General features: G+C 42.1%; 2 protein-coding genes across 9 annotated transcripts in view; one reads left to right on the top strand and one right to left on the bottom strand.

Annotated features, from left to right (window-relative positions):
- nup54 (nucleoporin 54) overlaps positions 1-5,763 on the top strand; it is a 79,125-nt gene extending 73,362 nt beyond the window's left edge. For all 8 annotated transcript variants that reach the window (XM_078544139.1, XM_078544156.1, XM_078544164.1 and 5 more), the window contains 3 exons: positions 3,629-3,748; positions 3,897-4,007; positions 4,373-5,763. In XM_078544139.1, coding sequence (XP_078400265.1) covers positions 3,629-3,748; positions 3,897-4,007; positions 4,373-4,501 — 360 coding nt within the window. In that variant the 3' untranslated portion in view covers positions 4,502-5,763. The remainder of the gene's footprint in view (positions 1-3,628; positions 3,749-3,896; positions 4,008-4,372) is intronic.
- The window catches only part of LOC144685507 (serine/threonine-protein phosphatase with EF-hands 2-like), a 54,604-nt gene continuing 38,609 nt past the window's right edge, over positions 5,385-21,379 (bottom strand). The window contains exons 14-17 of the mRNA XM_078550530.1: positions 13,346-13,452; positions 12,460-12,623; positions 8,466-8,553; positions 5,385-8,312 (exon numbers count right to left, since the gene is read on the bottom strand). Of these exons, the coding sequence (XP_078406656.1) occupies positions 8,131-8,312; positions 8,466-8,553; positions 12,460-12,623; positions 13,346-13,452 (541 nt within the window). The 3' untranslated portion in view covers positions 5,385-8,130. The remainder of the gene's footprint in view (positions 8,313-8,465; positions 8,554-12,459; positions 12,624-13,345; positions 13,453-21,379) is intronic.

Below are 21,379 nucleotides of genomic sequence, written 5' to 3'. Positions count from 1 at the left end.
ACAGGTCTTGCTGCATATGGAGATGGACCGCAAATGGTGCTGAATGTTGTGTAATCATCAGCGAACATCCCCACTTCTGACCTTACGATGGAAGGAAGGTCATTGATGAGACAGCTGAAGACTGTTTGGTCTTGGACACTACCCTGAGGAACACCTGCAGTGATGTCCTGGGATTGAGATGATTGACCTCCAACAACTACAACCATCTTCCTTTGTGCTAGGTATGACTCCAAATAGTGGAGAGTTTTCCTCCCAATTCCCTTTGACTCCAGTTTTGCTAGGGCTCCTTGCTGCAACAATCGGTCACCTGCAGTTTTAATGTTGAGGGTGGTCACTCTCATGTCACCTCCTGAGTTCAGCTTTTTTGTTCATGTTTGAAATAAGGCTGTAATGAGGTCAGGAACTGAGTGGCCCTGGCGGACCCCAAACTGGGCATCAGTGAGCAGGTTATTGTTGAGTAAGTGCCACTTGACAGCACTATTGACAACGCCTTCCATCAGCTTGCTGATGATGGAGAGTAGACTGTTGGGACGATAATTGGCCAGGTTGGATTTGTCTTGCTTTTTGTTGATAGGACATACCTGGGCAACTTTCCACATTGCTGATCGATGGCAGCGTTGTAGCTGTACTGGAACAGCTTGGCTAGGGGAGCGGCAAGTTCTGGAGCACAAGCCTTCAGTATTGCCAGAATGTTGTCAGGCCCCATAGTCTTAGCAGTATCCAGCGCCTTCAGCCATTTCTTGATATCATGTGGAGTGAATCAAATTGGCTAAAGACTGGATCCTGTGAAGCTGGTGATCTCTGGAGGAGGCCAAGATGGATCATCCAACCGGCACTTCTGGCTGAAGGTGACTGCAAATGCTTCAGCCCTATCTTTTGCACTGATGTGCTGGGGCTCCCTCATCATCGAGAGGATGGGGATACTTGTGGAGCCTCCTCCTCCTGTGAGTTGTTTAATTGTCTATCACCATTCTTGACTGGATGTGGCAGGACTGCAGAGCTTAGATCTGATCCGTTGGTTGTGTGATTGCTTAGCTCAGTCTACCGCATGCTGCTTATGCTGTTTGGCACGCAAGTAATCCTGAGTTGTAGCTCCACCAGATTGACATCTCGTTTTTAGGTATGCCTGGCGCTGCTCCTGGCGTGCCCTCCTGCACCTTCATTGAATCAGGGTTGATTCCCTGGTTTAATGATAATGGGAGAGCGGGGGATATGCTGGGCCATGAGGTTACAGGTTGTGGTTGTATACAATTCTGTTGCTGCTGATCGCCCACAGCACCTCATGGATGCCCAGACTTGAGTTGCTAGATCTGTTCGAAATTTATCCCATTTGACTTGGTGGTAGTGCCACACAACAGGATCAAGGGTATCCTCGATGTGAAGACAGGACTTGGTTTCCACAAGGACTGTGCGGTGGTCACTCCTACCAAGACTGTCATGGATAGATGCATCTGCGGCAGGCAGATTGGTGAGGACAAGATCAAGTAGATATTTCCCCCTTGTTGGTTCATTCACCAACTGCTGAAGACCCAGTCTAGCAGCTATGTCCTTTAGGGCTTGGCCAGCTCGGTCTATAGTGGTGCTACTGAGCTGCTCTTAGTGATGGACATTGAAGTCTCCTCGTCTCCTCCCCCCACCAACAGAGTATATTCTGCACCCTTGCCACCCTCACTGCTTCCTCAAAGTAATGTTCAACATGGAGGAGCACTGATTCATCAGTAGGAGGTTTCCTCGTCCATGTTCGACCCAACTCCTGAGATTTCATGAGGTCCGGTCAATGTTGAGGACTCCCAGGGCAACTCCCTCCCAACTGTATAGCATCCTGCTGTCTAAAAAATATTCTCACAATATCCCTCCTATTAATGTGCGATCGTTAGGTTAAAATTGTTAATAAGCAGAGAAAATATTCTTTATCTATTCATTCTATCAAAATACTTCATAATTTTAAAAACATTTAATAAATCTCATCCTTCAGTTCCAGTAAAAATAGCCCCATCTCCCTTTTAACAACTATTTGTATTTATAAAGCACATTTAACATCATAAAACATCCCAAGATTAGGGGAGGTGGTGACGAAGACCCACTGGTGGGACAGGACATACCCAGGATAATGGTGGTGTCTGGGACATTGTCGGTGTGGTATGATTCCATGACTATGACTATGTCGGGCTGTTGCTTGACTGTGTCGGGCTGTTGCTTGACTAGTCTGTGGGACAGCTCTCCCAATTTTGGCACAATACCTCCCCCCCAGATGTTAGTAAGGAGGACTTTGCAGGGTCGACAGGGCTGGGTAATACAACCGAATGGCTTACAAGGCCATTTCAGAGGGCATTTAAGAGTCAACCACATTGCTGTGGGTCTGGAGACACATGCAGGCCACACCAGGTAAGGACGGCAGATTTCCTTCCCTAAAGGGCTTTAGTGAACCAAATGGTTTTTTACGACAATCAACAGTGGTTTCGTGGTCACCATTAGACTAGCATTTTAATTCCAGATTTATTAATTGAATTTAAATTCCACCAGTTATCCGTGCCTCAGAGCATTAGCCTGGGCCTCTGAATTACTAGTTCGGTGACATTACCACTATGCCACCACCTCCCCTAATCTTGGGATGTTTTATGACGTTAAATGCGCTTTATAAATACAAATAGTTGTTAAAAGGGAGATTGGACTGTTTTTACTGGAACTGAAGGATGAGATTTATTAAATGTTTTTAAAATTATGAAGTATTTTGATGGAAGGAATAGATATTTTTTCTGCTTATTAACAATTTTAACCTGATGACCGCACATTAATAAGAAGGATATTGTGAGAATATTTTTTATACAGCAGGTTTTTGAAGAAGGAAATGTTCAGGCAGAAACTGTTGCACCTTTTAAGGGAAAATTGGATAAACAGAAGAAGGTAAAAGAAAAACATGCATTTATATAATGCCTTCCATGACCTTGGGATGTCCCAAAGCACTTTTTGCAGAGATCCAACACCGACAATAAGGGGCCAAATGGCTTCCTTCTGTGCTGTAACCATTTCACAATTCTATGATTTTTACAGCCAATGAGGTACTTCTTGAAGTATAGTCACCGTTGTAATGTAGGAAATGCAATAGCTAATTTGCATACAGCAATCTCCCATAAACAATAATGTGATAATGGCCAGGTAATCTGTGGGTTTTTTAAGAGAAGTAATGATTGAAGGATAAAAATTGTCTAGGACTCTGGGGAGAACCCTCCTGACCTCCTTTGAAATAGTGCCAAATTTTGAAGATACTGGGTTATGGGAAGTAGGAAAATAAAAGCTGATAAATATTCCCATAAGAAGTGAGAAATAAAGTGTCATCTAAAATAAAGATTTTGAATCGGTCTGGCAAAGAACCAGCACAGTTCTGAAGAAGAGCCAAACGTACTTGAAATGTTAACTCTGTTTCTCTCTCCACAGATGTTGCCAGACCTGATGAGTTTTTCCAGCATTTTCTGTTTTTATACCAGCACAGTTGTGGTGGCCTGAGTGTTTTCTCCTGTACTGTAAACTTATGCAGTTCTCAAAGCATTCTTGTAGATTGTGGTTGGAAGGAGTGTGACTTGCAAAGGGTAATCAATTCTCAAGTTCCTGGGTTATTTTCTCTCTCCAGGTGTTAATAAAACAGGAGATCCAGAGGAAAGCTGGTTATGCAATTCAGGCAGAAGAAGAGCAGCTTCGTGTTCAGTTAGATACTATCCAGAGTGAACTAAATGCACCAACCCAGTTTAAGGTACAAAATAATTACTTCCCGGAATTCAGTGTGGTATAGCCAGAATAATTTGCAAGTTTGCATTGAGTGTGTCTGACTGGATTAGAGAGGTTGCTAAAAATTGTAAACAGAAAAGGCAGCATGTTGAAGTAATGATGTTTATGTGCAGGGCCGTCTGAACGAACTGATGTCTCAGATAAGAATGCAGAATCATGTTGGAGCTGTCAGATCAGAGGAGAGATACAGTGTTGATGGGGATCTCTTGGGAGAAATCAAGCAGGTATAAGAGCTACAACTTTTTCCCCAATTAACCAGAACAAATTCCATGAAAAAAAATATACTGAGTTTTGAATATGAATGATTATTGTGCAGATTAGATTTTGACAGTACAGAAGCTTATTCCTTCAAATTTAATGCAATTTTCGAAAGTAATACTAAAGTTTTAAGCAATGTTGCATCATAAGTAACAGTTTCAACCAGACAGTATTATATCAATGTGAAAAATTTTCACGTTTTAATTTGCTTTCTATCAGTCTAATAACTGTTGTATTGTAGACCTGCTGACCTTCAAAACTAATTGTGCTTACAAATACATACAAACATGTTTTTTGCACGTCTGCTAATGTAGCTCATTTCTCTTTCTAGCACCTGAAGTTGCAGCAGGAAGGACTGAGTCATTTGATCAATGTTTTGAAGGAAGATTTGGAGGATGTGAAGCTAATTGAGCAGGGCCTCAATGAGAGTGTTCATATTCGCCGTGACCTTTTCAGTTGATGGCTTTCCTGTAATATCACTGTAGTTAAGAAGGGTATTTTTCTCCCTGTCCAAACTTAATTTTTGGTTCATCCCACCTGCACAAAAGTTATAGCATCTCCATTTTTATAAATTATAACTTTGGTGTCGGGTTGAGAAGGAAATGACGTTGCCATTCTTCATTAAATGCTGCGGTCACCTCAGAAAAGTCTGTAACTTTGGGGATTCTAATATTTACCCTTAAAGCAGCCAGTTACAAAACTTTGCAATGGAGATTAAGTGACTGACAACTGACTTTGCTTAGCATGTCTAAAGGCATAGCTTAGAAACTACTATGTGCAAATTAGGGGATGAATGTTCAAAATTGTGGGATTTTCTTCAGTCTGCTGTTTTAACGTAGACTTTAACCTGTTTAAAGTGCATTGGGTGTTTATCTGCTAATACTGCAAATAGTAATTTCTGGATTCATATCTTAACTTTTCTTTACCATATTTTTTTTAAAGTGTATAAATATGTTGATTTTCCTGTTCTATGCAATAGGTTGGGACAGATTTTTTTAAAATGCTGCTAATAATCAGACTTGCATTGAACAGGAATGGCTATACCAGTACTGACTAAGTCAGGAACAAATTGGGATTTGTTTATATTTTTAAAAAAGCATGCATTTGGAGTTCTGCTTAAATTGGATGAGTGTGTGTTTGACTGTTCTGAGTACTTTGAGCAGTTTGTACAGCTTGAAAATCTGTACTTGATGTGTCATGAATGTGGAAAATTTGAAGATTACTTTATTGGACTTAAGAGCCCTGGAGACTGGAATGGTGAATTGATAATCAGTTAATGTTACGTAGACCAGAGAAGCACAAGTGCTAGATATACAACCCCACTTTATTTCTTTTTTAAACTTATACAAGCATATTTATAGTATTATTACAAGGAGCATCACAGATTGGCTTTGTTCTTGGGAGTTGACATTTTAAAAGTGCTACTCATGATATTTCTCATGTTAAAGTATGCAGCTCCTTTTCTATCCAGCAGGGGGTTCAGGTTAATGGCTGTCATGTTTACACATTATTCCCCTAAATCATTTGTACTTGATAATGGTCACTTTGAAATATACATCAATACAATATCGTAGTGCTGGAGTGACAATTGTGAGCCATTGGCCAGAGAAAGGTCAGGCCGGACAAGGATCTCTATTGAAGAACTACTTTGTGTGTTAAATGTTTGTAATAATTATGCAAAGAGGAAATAAATTCTAAATAAACAATTTGCTTTAATAACCATCTGCTTATGATTCTTTGAATGTTAATTTCATAGTTTGAGCCAGATATTGTGCAACTGCAAACATTTTTTTGTTTGATTGACATTTACCCACCCCCCGCCATCCAGTTCTGCATCTTATTTCTCTCCTAGGGCTGTCAGTCAAAGCTAGAAACTACTTGCTGATTGATGTCAAGTGATTTGCTCCAATTCTTTATGCTGAGTGTTATGACCGATACAGTTGGTAAAGCGGAGTTATTTAAAAATCCCAGAGGGAAACTTTAAACAACTGTCATAACCTATAATTTTAAGTGTTATGTTTGAGGTGCCACTCTAAATTCAGGAATCAGACCACCAGTTCGAGGTTTTACATTAAATTAAACATTTTATTAAATTTACACAGGTTAAAATATATACACACATGGCTACAAATTACTACTATCATAACTTTTAAAAAATTTCCAAACTAATCTCCATTAAGGCAACAGCAACCCATAGACTTAACCAGATACCAGGCAAAGCATTTTCACCGTACAAATTCAAAATGAGGTTCCTTTCACTTTGGGTTCTGTGGAGACAGTGGTAGGCTCACAGCTGCTTTGGTGTTACATTGCCTCTGCTCTACATACACCACACTGCTGAAGTTATACCTAGCAAAGCCCATTGAATGTAAATTCTCATTGTATCACCAACCTCTGAACTAAACCCCTCTAACAATAAAACCCTTTTATAGTACCAATTTAATTAGCAATATAATATATTGCTTGGTATCTTGCTAGATAGGTGTGTTTTCACCCCACTTCTTCAATGCTCTATTCAAAAAATGCAAATACACTCTACCTCTCTTACATCTCAAAAACTGGTACACATCAAAGCACCCAGATTAGCTGGTTTTAATCCAATTAAGAGACACCCACAGACAAAATCTCTATTTTAAAAGAAAAATGTTTTCCAATAATTATATATACATTAATAGCTTCATGACACTGAGTGAGAAATTGTTTGTGTATAAAAAGCCATAATTTCCTTTGGGCATGGGACATGGTGGTTCTTGCTTGACTGAGAGTCTGGAAATGCTATCTGTAAAAGCCTAAGCTGAGTTTCAAGTAACAGAATGGTGTAGATAACATAAGCACCTTTATTAGACTGCTTTTGAGGGTAAGGGAGAAATCTTGCAGAACTTCCCTCAGGAGATCAAATAGATGGGACGGATTCCAAAATGGGCCAAATTGTAGATAGCACCGAGTCCACTGAATGGATCTGGTGAGCTGAATGGACTTTCCATGTCCATGTTTTCTTGTGATATTTGTGGCTGTTTTCTCACATGGGAGTTCAAATGATAACTCGACTATTTCAGGTCAAAGTTTGCTCAATCAGTCAGTGAGGTTCTCACTTTGTAACTGCTTGTTGATGTTCCCGATTCTCTATTTCAATGGCTGGAAGTTTGTATCTTGTTTGTGTTTATGTCTAAATAGAAGCACTCGTGCTGCAGGCCACTTTCTTGCATGTCTTCATGAGCCTTAATTGAAAACTTAGCAACAATGTTTCTTTTTATGTACCCTGTAACCATAATCTGCTGACAAATCCATTTTATGGCAATTACTGCACATAAGAACAGGGGGGAAATTGAAAGTTGTAGCTTACTGAGATTTACAATGTAAGGAAGATGGCAAATATGAACATACATGGGTTAAGAGAGACTTCATGTCCCCTATTGGTCTCTTCTTGGATTTCCTTAGTCTCTCCTCATTGTTGGTTTGTGAAGTTAAATGGATATAATAATTCAATGTATAAACTTCAAGTTGCTATGAAAAGTCAGAAATATCAGTGAACTAATTTAATTTATATACAACCCTAATATAATTAACCTGCTCCTTGAATCATTATGCATATTAATCTGCTGTATGGGTAGTGTGAGATTCCGTTTTCTTTCACTACGGTAATGAGGTGGTAAGATTTTTTGGAATATCATTTTGTCAATAGTGTCCACCAAAACATGACCCAAGTAAAATGCACTTGACGCACTGAAATTCTTTGCGATGGTTTCTTTTTGATAAAAGAAGCTGTTCAGCGCATAATATATGAAAATGGATTGCTGACATATTCAGCACAACATTTCAGGCACGAGTAATGATTGTAATGTGTTTTTAACACGGCTGTAAAAATGTACAACCAAATTTGCCACAAAATCAGAACAAAAGTCCTGCGCAGTGGGATCAGATCTGAAGTTCTCTACTTGGATTGAGTATACTTGTTTACATTTGATTTTAAGGCTCACATAAATCCATCCGTCACCATGACAACTTCACTCAGAGATTATCTTCCTTTTTATTCTTTACTTAATCCATCATGCTCAATTGTGGAATTATCAGCAAACCAGCATCTCCATCTTAGTAATTGGATTTATCGACCAGACGGAAAGCCTCAAGGAACTCGTTAATGTCTATACTTCCATCCTTATTGAAGTCCATGCTGCGAGCCAGGTCACCAATGGCTTTATCACTAATATCAATCTTAAGGTGAGAACTGAGGAGTTTACAAGTTTTTTGAAATTCCTCAAATGATATCAGACCTGCCACAGACATGAAAGTGAACAGTTTATTTTGCTTCCATGACACAAAGCAACAAGTACAATTTTTTATTATTTTCTTGCCGGTTTCCCCACTTTCTCTGTTTTAGTCTCCAAAATACCAGGGGGAAAGAATGTTTTGTAATCGGCGCTTACCTGAGTTGTCACTGTCAATAATTCTAAAAATGGTTTCCAGGTCAGACCTGCTTCTATAAAGCATTTCCAGCAAACTGGGTTGTATGTGCTGGAAAGAAAAAGGCACTTTTAATTTTTTAAAAACTGTGCTAGATGGATCAGCAGCTATTACTGTCACAAGATGGACACGTCCCTTACACTGGTCACATCTGCCTGGCACATTAGCTATTGATACAACTATCAACTCTCCATGTTAGCAGCTTTCTCTATGACTCTTCAAATGTTCTTTACCATTAATTATTGTAGGTGTATTGCCACCTGTCCCCTGCATCAAAGATAATTAACCCCTGTATATACAAGCACGTTTAAAATGCAGCTTGCAGGTTGAATAGCTGTGGAATATTCTAGGGTGTAGCAGAATGAAATGTCTAATCCAAATTAAAGCATTTTGCACACTTTTCGCCAACTGGAATGCGAAACACTGAAGACATTCAGCTCAGTCCCTCCAGTGCATTTGTGTGTTTAGCCTGCTTGTTTGGCATTCAGTCCTGGATAAGTCACAAATACCTTCAGTTAAACATGGAAAAACTGCAGCAGTCGTCTTTTGGCCCTGCCGCAAACTCTGTATCATCACCAGTTCCCTCTCTGGATACTGTCTCAGGTTGAGGTTAACTGTTTGCAACCTCAATGTATAATCTGACCCTGAGCTGAGCTTTAGACCTCATTTCTTCATCACAAAAGTGCTTTTGCCTCCATAACATCTGGTGCCAAATCCCTCATCCGTGCTATTGTCATCTCCAACCTGACTATTCTAATGCTCCACTGGCTGGCCTTCCACTCTCCATAAATTTCAGTTCATCCAAAACTCTACTGCCCATATCTTAACACCAAGGCCTGCCTGCTAATCACCACTGTGCTTGCTGACCGAGGCTGGTTCCAGTTCCACAAGATTTAAATCCAATTTTAAAATTCTCATCCTTGTGTTCAGAACCCTACATGGCCTAACCGCTCCCAATTTCTGTAATTTCCTACATCCCACTGAAAACTCTGCACTTTTCTAACTCTGGCCTACTGTGCATCCCCCTACTCCCTTTGCGCCACCATTAATAACCGTGCCTACAGTCATTAAGCTCTAAGCTGTGGAATTCTGATTCTTTCCACCTCATTCTCCTTCCTTGTGACCCTGCTTAAAGCTTACCTCTTTGGCCAAGCTTTCAGTTACCCTTCCAAATATCTTCTCCTTTAGTTCATCCAAAAGACAATATCCCTGAAAGGGCAGCACTCCCTCAGTATTGCACTGAAGTGCCTGCTCAGACATTTCATCAAATACACAATTATCATTTCTTAATTGGTCTATATTAATCTGATAGCTAATTTCTTGGTTTGGCTAACAATTTCTTCCCTTACCAGCAAAAAAAAAATTAACTGATCATTCATCTCTTTGAATCTTGCATTTGCCTATATAACAGTTCTTATGGTTTCACATAATTCATTGTGAAGTGTTTTAGAAAGCCCAAATAAACTTTACGCAGCATTGCATATATGTATGTCTCATTCACAGAATCACAGTGCAGAAGAGGCCCTTCGGCCCATTGATTCTGCACTGACACGTGAGAAACACCTGACCTACCTACCTAATCCCATTTACCAGCACTTGGCCCATAGCCTTGAATGTTGTGACGTGCCACGTGCTCATCCAGGTACTTTTTAAAGGATGTGAGGCAACCCGCCTCCACCACCCTCCCAGGCAACGCACTCCAGACCATCACCACCCTCTGGGTAAAAAAGTTTTTCCTCACATCCCCCTAAACCTCCTGCCCCTCACCTTGAACTTATGCCCCCTTGTGACTGACCTTCAACTAAGGGGAACAGCTGCTCCCTATCCACCCTGTCCATGCCCCTCATAATCTTGTACACCTCGATCAAGTCACCCTCAGTTTTCTCTGCTCCAATGAAAACAACCCAAGTTTATCCAACCTCTCTTCATAACTTAAATGTTTCATCCCAGGCAACATCCTGGTGAATCTCCTCTGCACCCCCTCCAGTGCAATCACATCCTTCCTATAATGTGGTGACCAGAACTGCACACAGTACTCCAGCTGTGGCCTCATCAAGGTTCTATACAACTCCAACGTGACCTCCCTACTTTTGTAATCTATGCCTTGATTGATAAAGGCAAGTGTCCCATATGCCTTTTTCACCATCCCACTAACATGCCCCTCTGCCTTCAGAGATCTATGGACACACACGCCAAGGTCCCTTTGTTCCTCAGAACTTCCTAGCGTCACGCCGTTCATTGAATACTTCCTTGTCAAATTACTCCTTCCGAAGTGTATCACCTCACACTTTTCAGGGTTAAATTCCATCTGCCACTTAACCATCCCGTCTATATCTTCCTGTAGCCCAAGACACTCAAGCTCACTGTTAACCACCCGGCCAATCTTTGTGTCATCCGTAAACTTACTAATCCTACCCCCCACATAGTCATCTATGTCATTTATATAAATGACAAATAATAGGGGACCGAGCACAGATCCCTGTGGGCACTGGCTTCCAGTCACTAAAGCATCCTTCTGTCATCACCCTCTGCCTCCTACAACTAAGCCAATTTTGAATCCACCTTATCAAATTACCCTGTATCCCATGTGCCTTTGCCTTCTTTAAAAGTCTCCCGTGTGGGACCTTGTCAAAGGCTTTGCTGAAATCCATATAAACTACATCAACTGCACTACCCTCATCTACACACCTGGTCACCTCCTCAAAAAATTCAATCAAATTTGTTAGGCATGAACTCCCTCTGACAAAGCCATGCTGTCTATCCCTGATCAAACCGTGCCTCTCCAAGTGGAGATAGATAATCTCCTTCAGAAATTTCTCCAATAGTTTCCCTACCACTGACGTGAGACTCATTGGCCTGTAGTTCCCTAACTTATCTCTACAACCCTTCTTAAATAGCGGAACCACATTAGCTGTTCTCCAGTCCTCTGGCACCTCCCCCGTGGCCAGAGAGGAATTAAAAATTCGGGTCAGAGCCCCTGCAATCTCCTCCCTTGCCTCCCTCAGCAGTCTGGGACACAAATCATCCAGACCTGGAGATTTGCCCACTTTTAAGCCTGCCAACACCTCCAATACTAAACGAAACTTTACTAATCCCCAATCTAAAACATTTTTTTTTGCAACTTGTCGATTTCTTTGTCCATAACAAGCTTAAACTGTACCATGTTGTGGTCGCTATCGCTAAAATGCTCGCCCACTACCATCTCAGCCACCTGTCCGGTTTCATTCCCCAGAATTAGGTCCAGTAATGCACCGTCCCTTGTTGGACCCTCTACATACTGACCTAAAAAGTTCTCCTGTACACATTTCAAGAAATCCACTCCATCCAAGCCCTTAACACTATGTCTATCCCAATTAATGTTGGAAATGTTGAAATCACCTAATATAATTACCCTATTGTTATTGTTTTTACACACCTCCACAAATTGTGCACATATTTGCTCCTCAATTTCCTGCTGACTATCTGGGGGTCTATAATAAACGCCTAATAATGTGTTTGCCCCTTTTTTATTCCTAAGATCTACCCACAAAGTTTAATTTGATGCCCCCTCCAAGATATCATCTCTCCTTACTGCAGTAACAGACTCCTTAACTAATAATGCAACGCCTCCTCCTCTTTTACCCCTACCCTGTCTCGCCTGAAGATTCTATATCCTGGAATGTTGAGCTGCCAATCCTGCCCTTCCCTCAACCATGTCTCAGTGATGGCTACTATATCACAATTCCACATGTCAATCCTCACCCTTAACTCATCCGTTTTACCTGTAATACTCCTGGCATTAAAGTAGAGGCCATCCAGGCTTGCCTTACTCCCTTGAAACTTAATGCAGCTGTACTCCCTCTGACTTGATTGTTTTACTGTATTATGATGTGTCCCTATTCTGCTAACATTCTGTGTCCCCTCCCCCTGCCGAATTGTTTCTGGATATTTATGCATTCTGAAAACACATTGTCCTACCTGTGCAATGGGCTTCTCTATGGCAAGATCATCAAACCATGAGTAAAAATTCAGAAGTCCTTTAGGAGTGTTGGGCACAAGTTGGGATCGCAAAACACGCCATGGCAGACCCAGAGCTAAGATCGTCTCCAGAGCATTTGCCCAGTCATTCAGTGAAATTTTACCTGTTTTGGAAGACACTTATTCACTTGATAGCAAAAAGAAATGGTGGTACACCTATCAAATATTATTGTCTAAGTTTGGGAGATTGGGTAGAACAGCTGATGTCATGATTCCTCGGGCCTCAGTCATAATCTGTACTATTCTGGTTAATGCCCACAGTCTGTGGAGGTCCAGCATAAAGAAAATGAATTAACTACCACATAGATTATTCATTCTTTGTACAGTTTGTATTCCTCCAATCACCACAACATCATGCATCCAGCTCTGAATGCCTGGGTAGCTTAGAGTTAAGTGATTAATTTTGGTTTTTCTTCAGATCAAAACCAGGTATTGGTATGGGCTTGTTTAGTATGTTAAACTGAAATAGTTTGGAGCCTGGAGATCAACTTTTAAGACACCAACCTTCTTGTGTGCAAAGTAATTTACTGCACTGTAAAATATTCTGGTTAGAATCAATTCTTTAAAACTGCACCAAATAGAATTGTTCTTGCATCTTTGGCAGAACTTGGAAGATGCTATATGATAAAATTTGATGTCAACTTTCTGCAACATTTTAAGATAAATTTATATTGCATGCAAATTGTGCTTACAGTTAGCTCTTTGCCAAATAAGAGGTATTAAACAATGGGCTGGACCATCATTCAGATTGGTCACCAGTCTTGGAAAAGTACAGATCATGTGAAATAAGTTACAATCTACTTACAAATGAACTTTGTAACCCTACCTGTTTTATTCTTATCATAATGCTCAAATGCACTGATCAGGTCTGATTTATGGGCAAAAATCTTCTTCCGCAGAGCTCCTAATGCTGACCTTTCAACTCTACTCACTCTGCATAAAAAAAGTTGCTGATTAGAATATATTTGCACATCAAAGAACAGGTTGGTAAATAGAATATAGTTAGAAGTCAGTGATGCATATTGGAAATCTAGTAACTAAAGATTTAACCTGGTAGATGGGATGCAATCAAGCTGACTGCTTTGTCCTGGATAGTGTTGAGCTTCTTGAGCATTGTTGGAGCTGCACTCGTTCGGATAAGTGGAGGGTATTCCATCACAATCCTGACTTGTGCCTAGTAGACGGTGGACAGGGTTTGGGAAGTTGGGAGGTGAGTTACTCCCACAGAAATTCCCAGTCTCTGACCTGCTCTTGTAGCCGCCACATTTATCTGGCTGGTCCAGTTTAGTTTCTGGCCAATGGTAACCCCCAGGATGTTGATGGGAGGGGATTCAGCCATGGTAATGCCATTGAATGTCAAGAGGAGGTAGTTATATTCTCTCTTGTTGGAGATGCCATTTATCAGCCCAAGCCTGAATGTTGTCCAGGTCTTGCTGCATGTGAACACTGACTGCTTCAGTATCTGAGGCATTACAGATGGAACTGAACACGACAATCATCAGTGAACTGCCCAGTTCTGACCTTGTGATGTAGGAAAGGTCATTGATGAAGCACTTGAAGATGGTTGAGCCTAGGACACTACCCTGAGGAACTCCTGCAGTAATGTTCTGGGGCTGAAATGATTGACCTCCAACAACCACACCCCTTTGTGCTAGATTTGACTCCAGCCAATGGAGAGCTTTCTCCCTGGTATCAATTTTTTAAGGATTTCTTGAGGCCACATTTGGTCAAATGCTGTCTTGATATTAAGAGCAGTAACTCTCATCTCACCTATGGCACTCAGTTCTTTTGTCCATCTTGGGGCCAAGGCTGTAATGAAATTTGGAGCCTATAGTTCCAGCTGGAACCTGAACTGAGCATCAGTGAGCAGGTTATTACTGAGTAATTCTCCCTTGATGGCACAATTGACAACCCCTTCCATTACTTTGCTGATGATTGACAGTAAACAAATAGGATGGCAATTGGCTGCATTTGTGAACAGAGCACAACTGGGCAATTTTCCATGTTGTCCAGTCAATGCCAGTGTTGTAACTGTACTGGAAAGCTTGGCTAGAGGGGTGTCCAGTTCTGCAGTGCAAGTCTTCAGTAGTACAACCATGATGTTGTCAGGGCCCAAGGCCTTTACTGGATCCAGTGCCAGACCTGCGAAGGACACCTGTACTTGGGCAGCGGATAAATAGGAGGGTGAGGCTCGGGGCCTTCACTCGCCTTCCGGGAACAGATACATCCGGACCTGCAAGGGACACTTGTACTCTGGCAGCGAGCTGAGTTTGAAAAAAATCCAGGAGTGACATCACAGAAAAACTGTAAGTTCATTGGTTGGTGAGAAGCTGAAATTAGGGAGTGTGTTTAAATAGTTTAAAACTAGAAAAACGTATAATTTAATAAGAAGAAGCTACTTGGATTTCAGTAAGGAACACTAGCAATAGGGAAGTAAAGTTAAATCAAGTCAAAGTGAAATAAAGTAATAAAGTAAACCAAAGCAAAATAAAGTTAGCGTAAGTGTAGTAAAGTTAAGTTACTAGTAATTTATTCTACTCACTCTAAATATAATAAATAGCTTTTAGGAGTTACAGGATGGCAGGTCAGCTCAGCTAAGTGGAGTGTACATCCTGCAGTATGTGTGAAGTCGTGAATGCACCATGTATCCCTGACAAACACATCTGTAGGAAGTATCACCAGCTGCACAAGCTTGAGCTCCAGGTTTCGGAACTTGAGCAGTGGCTGGAATATGCACCCGCGAGGCAGAGGATGTTTAGGGAGGTGGTCACACTGCAGGTCAGAAGCGTACAGCCAGAGAGGGAATGGGTGACCACGCAGTCTAAGAGAACCAGGCAGGTAGTGCAGGAACCCCCTGAGTCTATCCTGCTTGCTAATTGATTTTCCATTTTGGATGCTGGTGAGGGCGATGGTTCCTCAGAGGGATACAGCCAGAGCCAAGCCTGTGGCACCACGGGTGGCTCAGCTGTACAGTGGGGGAGGAAGAAGAATGGAAGGGCAATAGTGATACGAGATTCCATAGTCTGGGGATCAGACAGGTGTTTCTGCGGCAATAAATGTGACTCCAGGATTGTGTGTTGCCTCCCTAATGCAGGGTCAAGGATGTCATGGAGTGGCTGCAAGACATCCTTCGGGGGGAGGGGGATCAGCCAGAAGTCGTGGTCCACATTGGTACCAATGACATAGGTAGGAAGAGGGACGAGGTCCTGAAAGCAGATTCCGGGGAGTTAGGAAGGAAATTAAAAAGCAGGACATCAAAAGCAGTAATCTCAGGATTATTCCCAGTGCTGTGTGCTAGTGAGCATAGGAATAGGAGGATTGATCGCCTAAATATGCGGCTGGAGAACTGGTGTAGGAGGGAAGGCATCAGATTTCTGAGGCATTAGGACCAGTCCTGGGGCAGGTGGGACCTGTACAAACTGGACATGTTACATCTTAGCAGGAGTGGGACTGATATACTCGCAGGGAGATTTGCTAGTGCTGTTCAGGTGGGTTTAAACTAGCTTGTTAGGGGGGGTGGGAACATGAGGAGTGACCCAAATTGGAAGAAAGTAAAGTTGGTAACAGGAAGCAGTGGTGAGACTAGAAGGCAGGAGAAACAAAGCAGAACATTGAGTATGCTTCGAATGCGGAATGATGTCAAAAAGACAAAGTTAATGCATGCAGCATTCACAATAAGGTCATCTGATCTAAAGGCACAAATAGAGGTAAATGGTTATGATATAATTGCCATTACGGAAACATGGCTGCATGGTGACCAAGACAGGGAGCTGAATATACAAGGATATTCTACGTCTAGGAAGGACAGACAAGAAGGGAAAGGAGGTGGAGTTACGCTGATAATAAGGGATGGGGCCAGTGTATTAGTAAGGGAGGATCTCAGATCGGAAGAACAATGTGTGAAATCTGTTTGGGTGCAGCATACATTGGTTGGAGTTACTTATAGGCCACCAAACAGTATTGGTAATGTGGGGCATAGTATTAATCAGGAGATGAGAGAAGCATGTAGCATGGGTAATACAGTAATCATGGGTGACTTCAATCTACATATAGATTGGGTAAACCTATTGAGCACTAATGCTGTGGAAGACGAGTTTCTGGAATATGTTAGGCTTGGTTTTCTAGACCAGTATGTTGAGGAGCTGACGAGAGTACAGGCTATTTTAGATCTAGTATTATGTAATGAAAAAGGGCAAATTAATAATCTTGTTATGAAAGGACATTTAGGGATGAGTGACCACAATATGATAGAATTTTACTTTATGTTTGAATGTGAGGTAGTTCACTCTTAAGCAAGGGTGTTAAAGTTGAATAAAGGAAATTATGAAGGCATGAGGTACAAATTGGCTGAGGTGGATTGGGAAAATACATTAAAAGGTATAACTGTACATAGACAATGGATAGTCTTCAAATAACTATTACATAGCTTACAGCACCTATACATTCCTTCAAGATGCAAAAACCCAAGAAAAGTCAGTCAACCGTGGCAGACAAAGGAAGTTAAGGATTGTATAAGGTTAAAAGAAAAGACTTATAAAGTTGCCAGAAGTAGTAATAAACCTGAGGATTGGGAGGTTTTTAGAATACAGCAAAGGAAGACCAAGAAACTGGTAAAGAAAGGAAGGGAGAATAGAATATGAATGCAATCTAGCAAAAAACATAAAAACAGACTGTAAAAGCTTCTATAGGTATGTTAAAAAAAAGCGTTTGGCTAAGACAAATGTGGGTCCATTACAGGCAGAGTCAGGAGAATTCATAATGGAGAATAGAGGAATGGCAGAGAAGCTAAATGATTACTTTGTGTCTATTTTCATTGAGGAAGATACAGGAAATCTCCCAGATTTAGAGATCCAAGGGACTAGGGAGAATGAGGAGTTGAAGGAAATTAGTATCAGTAAGAAGGGTGTATTGGAGAAATTAATGGGACAGAAAGTTGTTAAGTCCCTGGGACCTGATATTCTGCATCCCAGAGTGTTGAAAGAGGTTGCTATAGAGATGGTGGATGCATTGGTGATCATTTTCCAAAATTCTAGAGATTCTGGAATGGTTCCTGAAGATTGGAAGGGAGCAAATGTCACCCCACTATTTAGGAAATGAGCGAGAGCAAAACAAGGAACTCCAGACCTGTTAGCCTTACATCAGTAGTAGGGAAAATGCTAGAATCTATTATAAAGGATGTGATAAATGGATACCTGGATAATCATGATCTGATTGAGCATAGTCAGCATGGATTGGGGAATGGGAAATCATGTTTGACTAGTTTTTTGAGGATGTTACTAACAAAGTTGATAAAGGAGAGTTGATGGACAGTAGTATACTTGGATTTTCAGAAGGCTTTTGATAAAGTACCCCACAGGAGGTTGATTAGCAAAATAAAAGCATATGGGATAGGAGGCAATATACTGGCATGGATTAAGGATTGGTTAACAGGCAGAAAACAGAGAGTAGGAATAAATGGGTCATTCTCGTGTTGGCAGCCTGTAACTAGTGGGGTACCACAAGGATCAGTACTTGGGCCCCAGCTGTTCACAATATATATCAATGATTTGGATATGGGGGCCAAACGTAATATTTCCAAGCTTGCGGATGATACAAAGCTAGGTGGGAATGTGTGTTGTGAGGAAGATGTAAAACGGCTACAGGAGGATTTGGACAGACTTAGTGAGTGGGCAAGAACATGGCAGGTGGAATATAACGTGGAAAAATGTGAGGTTATCCGCTTTGGTAGAAGGAACAGATGTGCAGAATATTTCCTAAATGGTAAGAGATTAGAAAGTGTAGGTGCACAAAGGAACCTGGAAGTCCTTGTCCATAAGTCACTGAAAGCTAACATGCAGGTGCAGCAGGTAATTAGGAAGGCTAGTGGAATGTTAGCATTTATCGCAAGAGGATTTGAAGACAGGAGTAGTGAAGTCTTGCTTCAATTGGATAGAAGCTTGGTTAGACCGCACCTGGAGTAGTGTGTGCAGTTTTGGTCACCTTACCTCAGAAAGGATATTATTGCCATAGAGGGAGCGCAACAAAGGTTCACCAGACTTGTTCCGGGGTTGGCAGGACTATCCTGTGAAGAGAGACTGGGGAAACTGGGCCTGTATTCTCTAGAGTTTCGAAGAATGAGAGGTGATCTCATTGAAACCTAAAAAATACTTAAAGGAATAGACAGGGTAGACGCAGGTAAGATGTTTCCCCTGGTTGGGGAGTCTAGAACCAGGGAGACAATTTCAAAATAAGGGGGGAGCCACTTAGGACTGAGATGAGGAGAAATTTCTTTCCTCAGAGGCTTGTGAATCTTTGGAATTCTCTGCCCCAGAGGGCCGTGGATGCTCAGTCATTGAGTATGTTTAAGGTAAAGATTGATACATTATTATTAATCAGAAATCTAAAGGGTTATGGGGATAGTGTGGGTAAAAGTGTTCGATCAGCCATGATCGCAATGAATAGTGGAGCAAGCTCGATGGGTTGAATGGTCACCTTCTGTTCCTATGTTCCTATTTTTAAAATTTATTGATGGCCAGATCAGCATTTATTGTCCAGCCCTAGTTGCCCTTGAGAAGGTGGTGGTGAGCTGCCTTCTTGACTGCTGCAGTCCATGCGGTGTAGGTACACCCACAGTGCTGTTAGAGGGGGAGTTCTAAGATTTTGATCCAATGACAGTGAAGGAACGCTGAAATAGTTCCAAGTCAGGATGGTTTGTTGCTTGGAGGGGAACTTGCAGATGATGGTATTCCCATGCATCTACTGTGCCCTTGTCCTTTGAGGTGGTAGAGGTCACGGGTTTGGAGGGTGCTGTTGAAGGATCATTGATGAGTTGCTGCAGTGCAATGGTACACACTGCTGCCACTGTGTGTTGGTGGTACGGGGAGTGTGCCAATGAAGCGGACTGCTTTATTCTGGATGGTGTTGAGCTTCTTGAGCGCTGTTGGAACTGCACTCATCCAGGCAAGTGGAGAGTATTCCATCACACTCCTGACTTGTGCCTTGTATATGGTAGACAGGTTTTGGGGATTCAGGAGGTGAATTGCTCACTGCAGAATTCCCAGCCTCTGACCTACTCTCGCAGTCACAATATTTATATGGCTAGTCCAATTCAGTTTCTGGTCAGTGGTAACCCACAGGATGTTGATAGGTGGGGTGTTCAGCGATGGTAATGCCGTTGAATGTCAAGGGGTGATCGTTAGATTCTCTCTTGTTTCCTCTTGTTGTAGATGGTCACTGCACGGCAGTTGTGTGGCTTGAACGTTACTCACTTATCAGCCCAAATCTGAATGTTGGCCAGGTCTTGCTGCATGGACTGTTTCAGTATCTGAGGAGTCGAGAATGGTGCTGAACATTGTGCAATCATCCACAAACATCCCCATGTCTGACCTTATGATGGAAGGAAGGTCATTGATGAAGCAGCTGAAGATGGTAGGGCCTAGGACACTACCCTGAGGAACTCCTGCAGTGATGTCCTGGAACTGAGATGATTGACCTCCAACAATCACAACCATCTTCCTTTGTGCTAGGTATGGCTCCAACTAGTGGAGAGTTTTCCCCTGTTTACCATCAACTGCAGTTTTGCTAGGACTCCTTGATGCCACACTCGGTCAAATACTGCCTTGATGTCAAAAGCAGTCACTCTTACCTCGCCTCTGAAGTTCAGCCTTTTTGTCCATGTTTGGACCAAGGCTGTAATGAAGTCAGAAGCTGGGTGGCCCTGGTGGAACCCAAACTGAGCATCATTGAGCAGGTTATTGCAGGACCAAGTGTCATTTGATAGCACTGTCAATGACCCCTTCCATCACTTTGTCAATAATCGAGAATAGACTGATGGGGCAGTAATTGGCTGGGTTGGATTTGTCCTGCTTTTTGTGTACAAGACATATCTATGCAATTTGCAACCACATTGTGTAGATGCAAGTGTTGTCGGTGTACTGGATCAACTTGGCTAGGGGCGCAGCAAGTTCTGGAGCACAGTACTATTGCTGGAATATTGTCAGGGCCCATAGCCTTTGCAGTATCCAGTGACTTCAGCAGTTTCTTGATATCATGTAGAGTGAATTGAATTGGCTGAAAACCGGCATCCAAGATGCTGGGAATCTTTGGAGGAGGCCCAGATGGATCCACTTGGCACTTCTAGCTGAAGATTGCTGCAAATGCTTCAGCCTTGTCTTTTGCACTGATGTGCTGGGCTCCACTATCATTGAAGTTGAGGATATTTGTGGAGCCTCCACCTCCAGTGAGTTGTTTAACTGTCTACCACCATTCACGACTGCAGAGCTTGGATCTGATCTGTTGCTTGAGCGATCGCTTAGCTCTGTCTATCACACGCTGCTTATGCTGTTTGGCAAGCAAGTAGCCCTGTGTTGTAGCTTCACCAGGCTGACACCTCATTGTTAGGTATGCTTGCTGCTGCTCCTGGCATGCCTCTTGCACTCTTCATTGAACCAGGGTTGAGCTCCTGGCTTGGTGGTAATGGTAGAGTGTGGGATATGCCGGGCCACAAGGTTACAGATTGTGGTTGAATACAATTCTGCTGCTGCCGATGGCTCACAGCGCCTCATGGATGCTGGGTTTTGAATTGCTAGATCTGTTTGAAATCTATCCCATTTAACACAGCAGTAGTGTCACACAACAAGATGGTGGGTATCCTCAATGTGAAGGCAGGACTTAGTCTCCACAACGACTGTGCAGTAGTCACTTCTACCAATACCGGCGTGGACAGATATATCTGTGACAGGTAGATTGGTGAGGGTGAGGTCAAGTAGCTGAGTCTGTTCTGTCAGGAGCTGTCTGTCCAGAGGATCCCAGCTGCAATTTTCAGGCACAGTCAATAGTGTGTGTACGTGTACATATGCTAAGGGCCCTGAGACCATCCGGT

The sequence above is a fragment of the Cetorhinus maximus genome, chromosome 1 (genome assembly GCF_964194155.1).
Source record: "Cetorhinus maximus chromosome 1, sCetMax3.hap1.1, whole genome shotgun sequence".
NCBI classification, from domain to species: domain Eukaryota; kingdom Metazoa; phylum Chordata; class Chondrichthyes; order Lamniformes; family Cetorhinidae; genus Cetorhinus; species Cetorhinus maximus.
The sequence above is the reverse complement of the archived record's forward strand: the minus strand, read 5'-3'. Positions and strand labels throughout refer to the sequence as shown.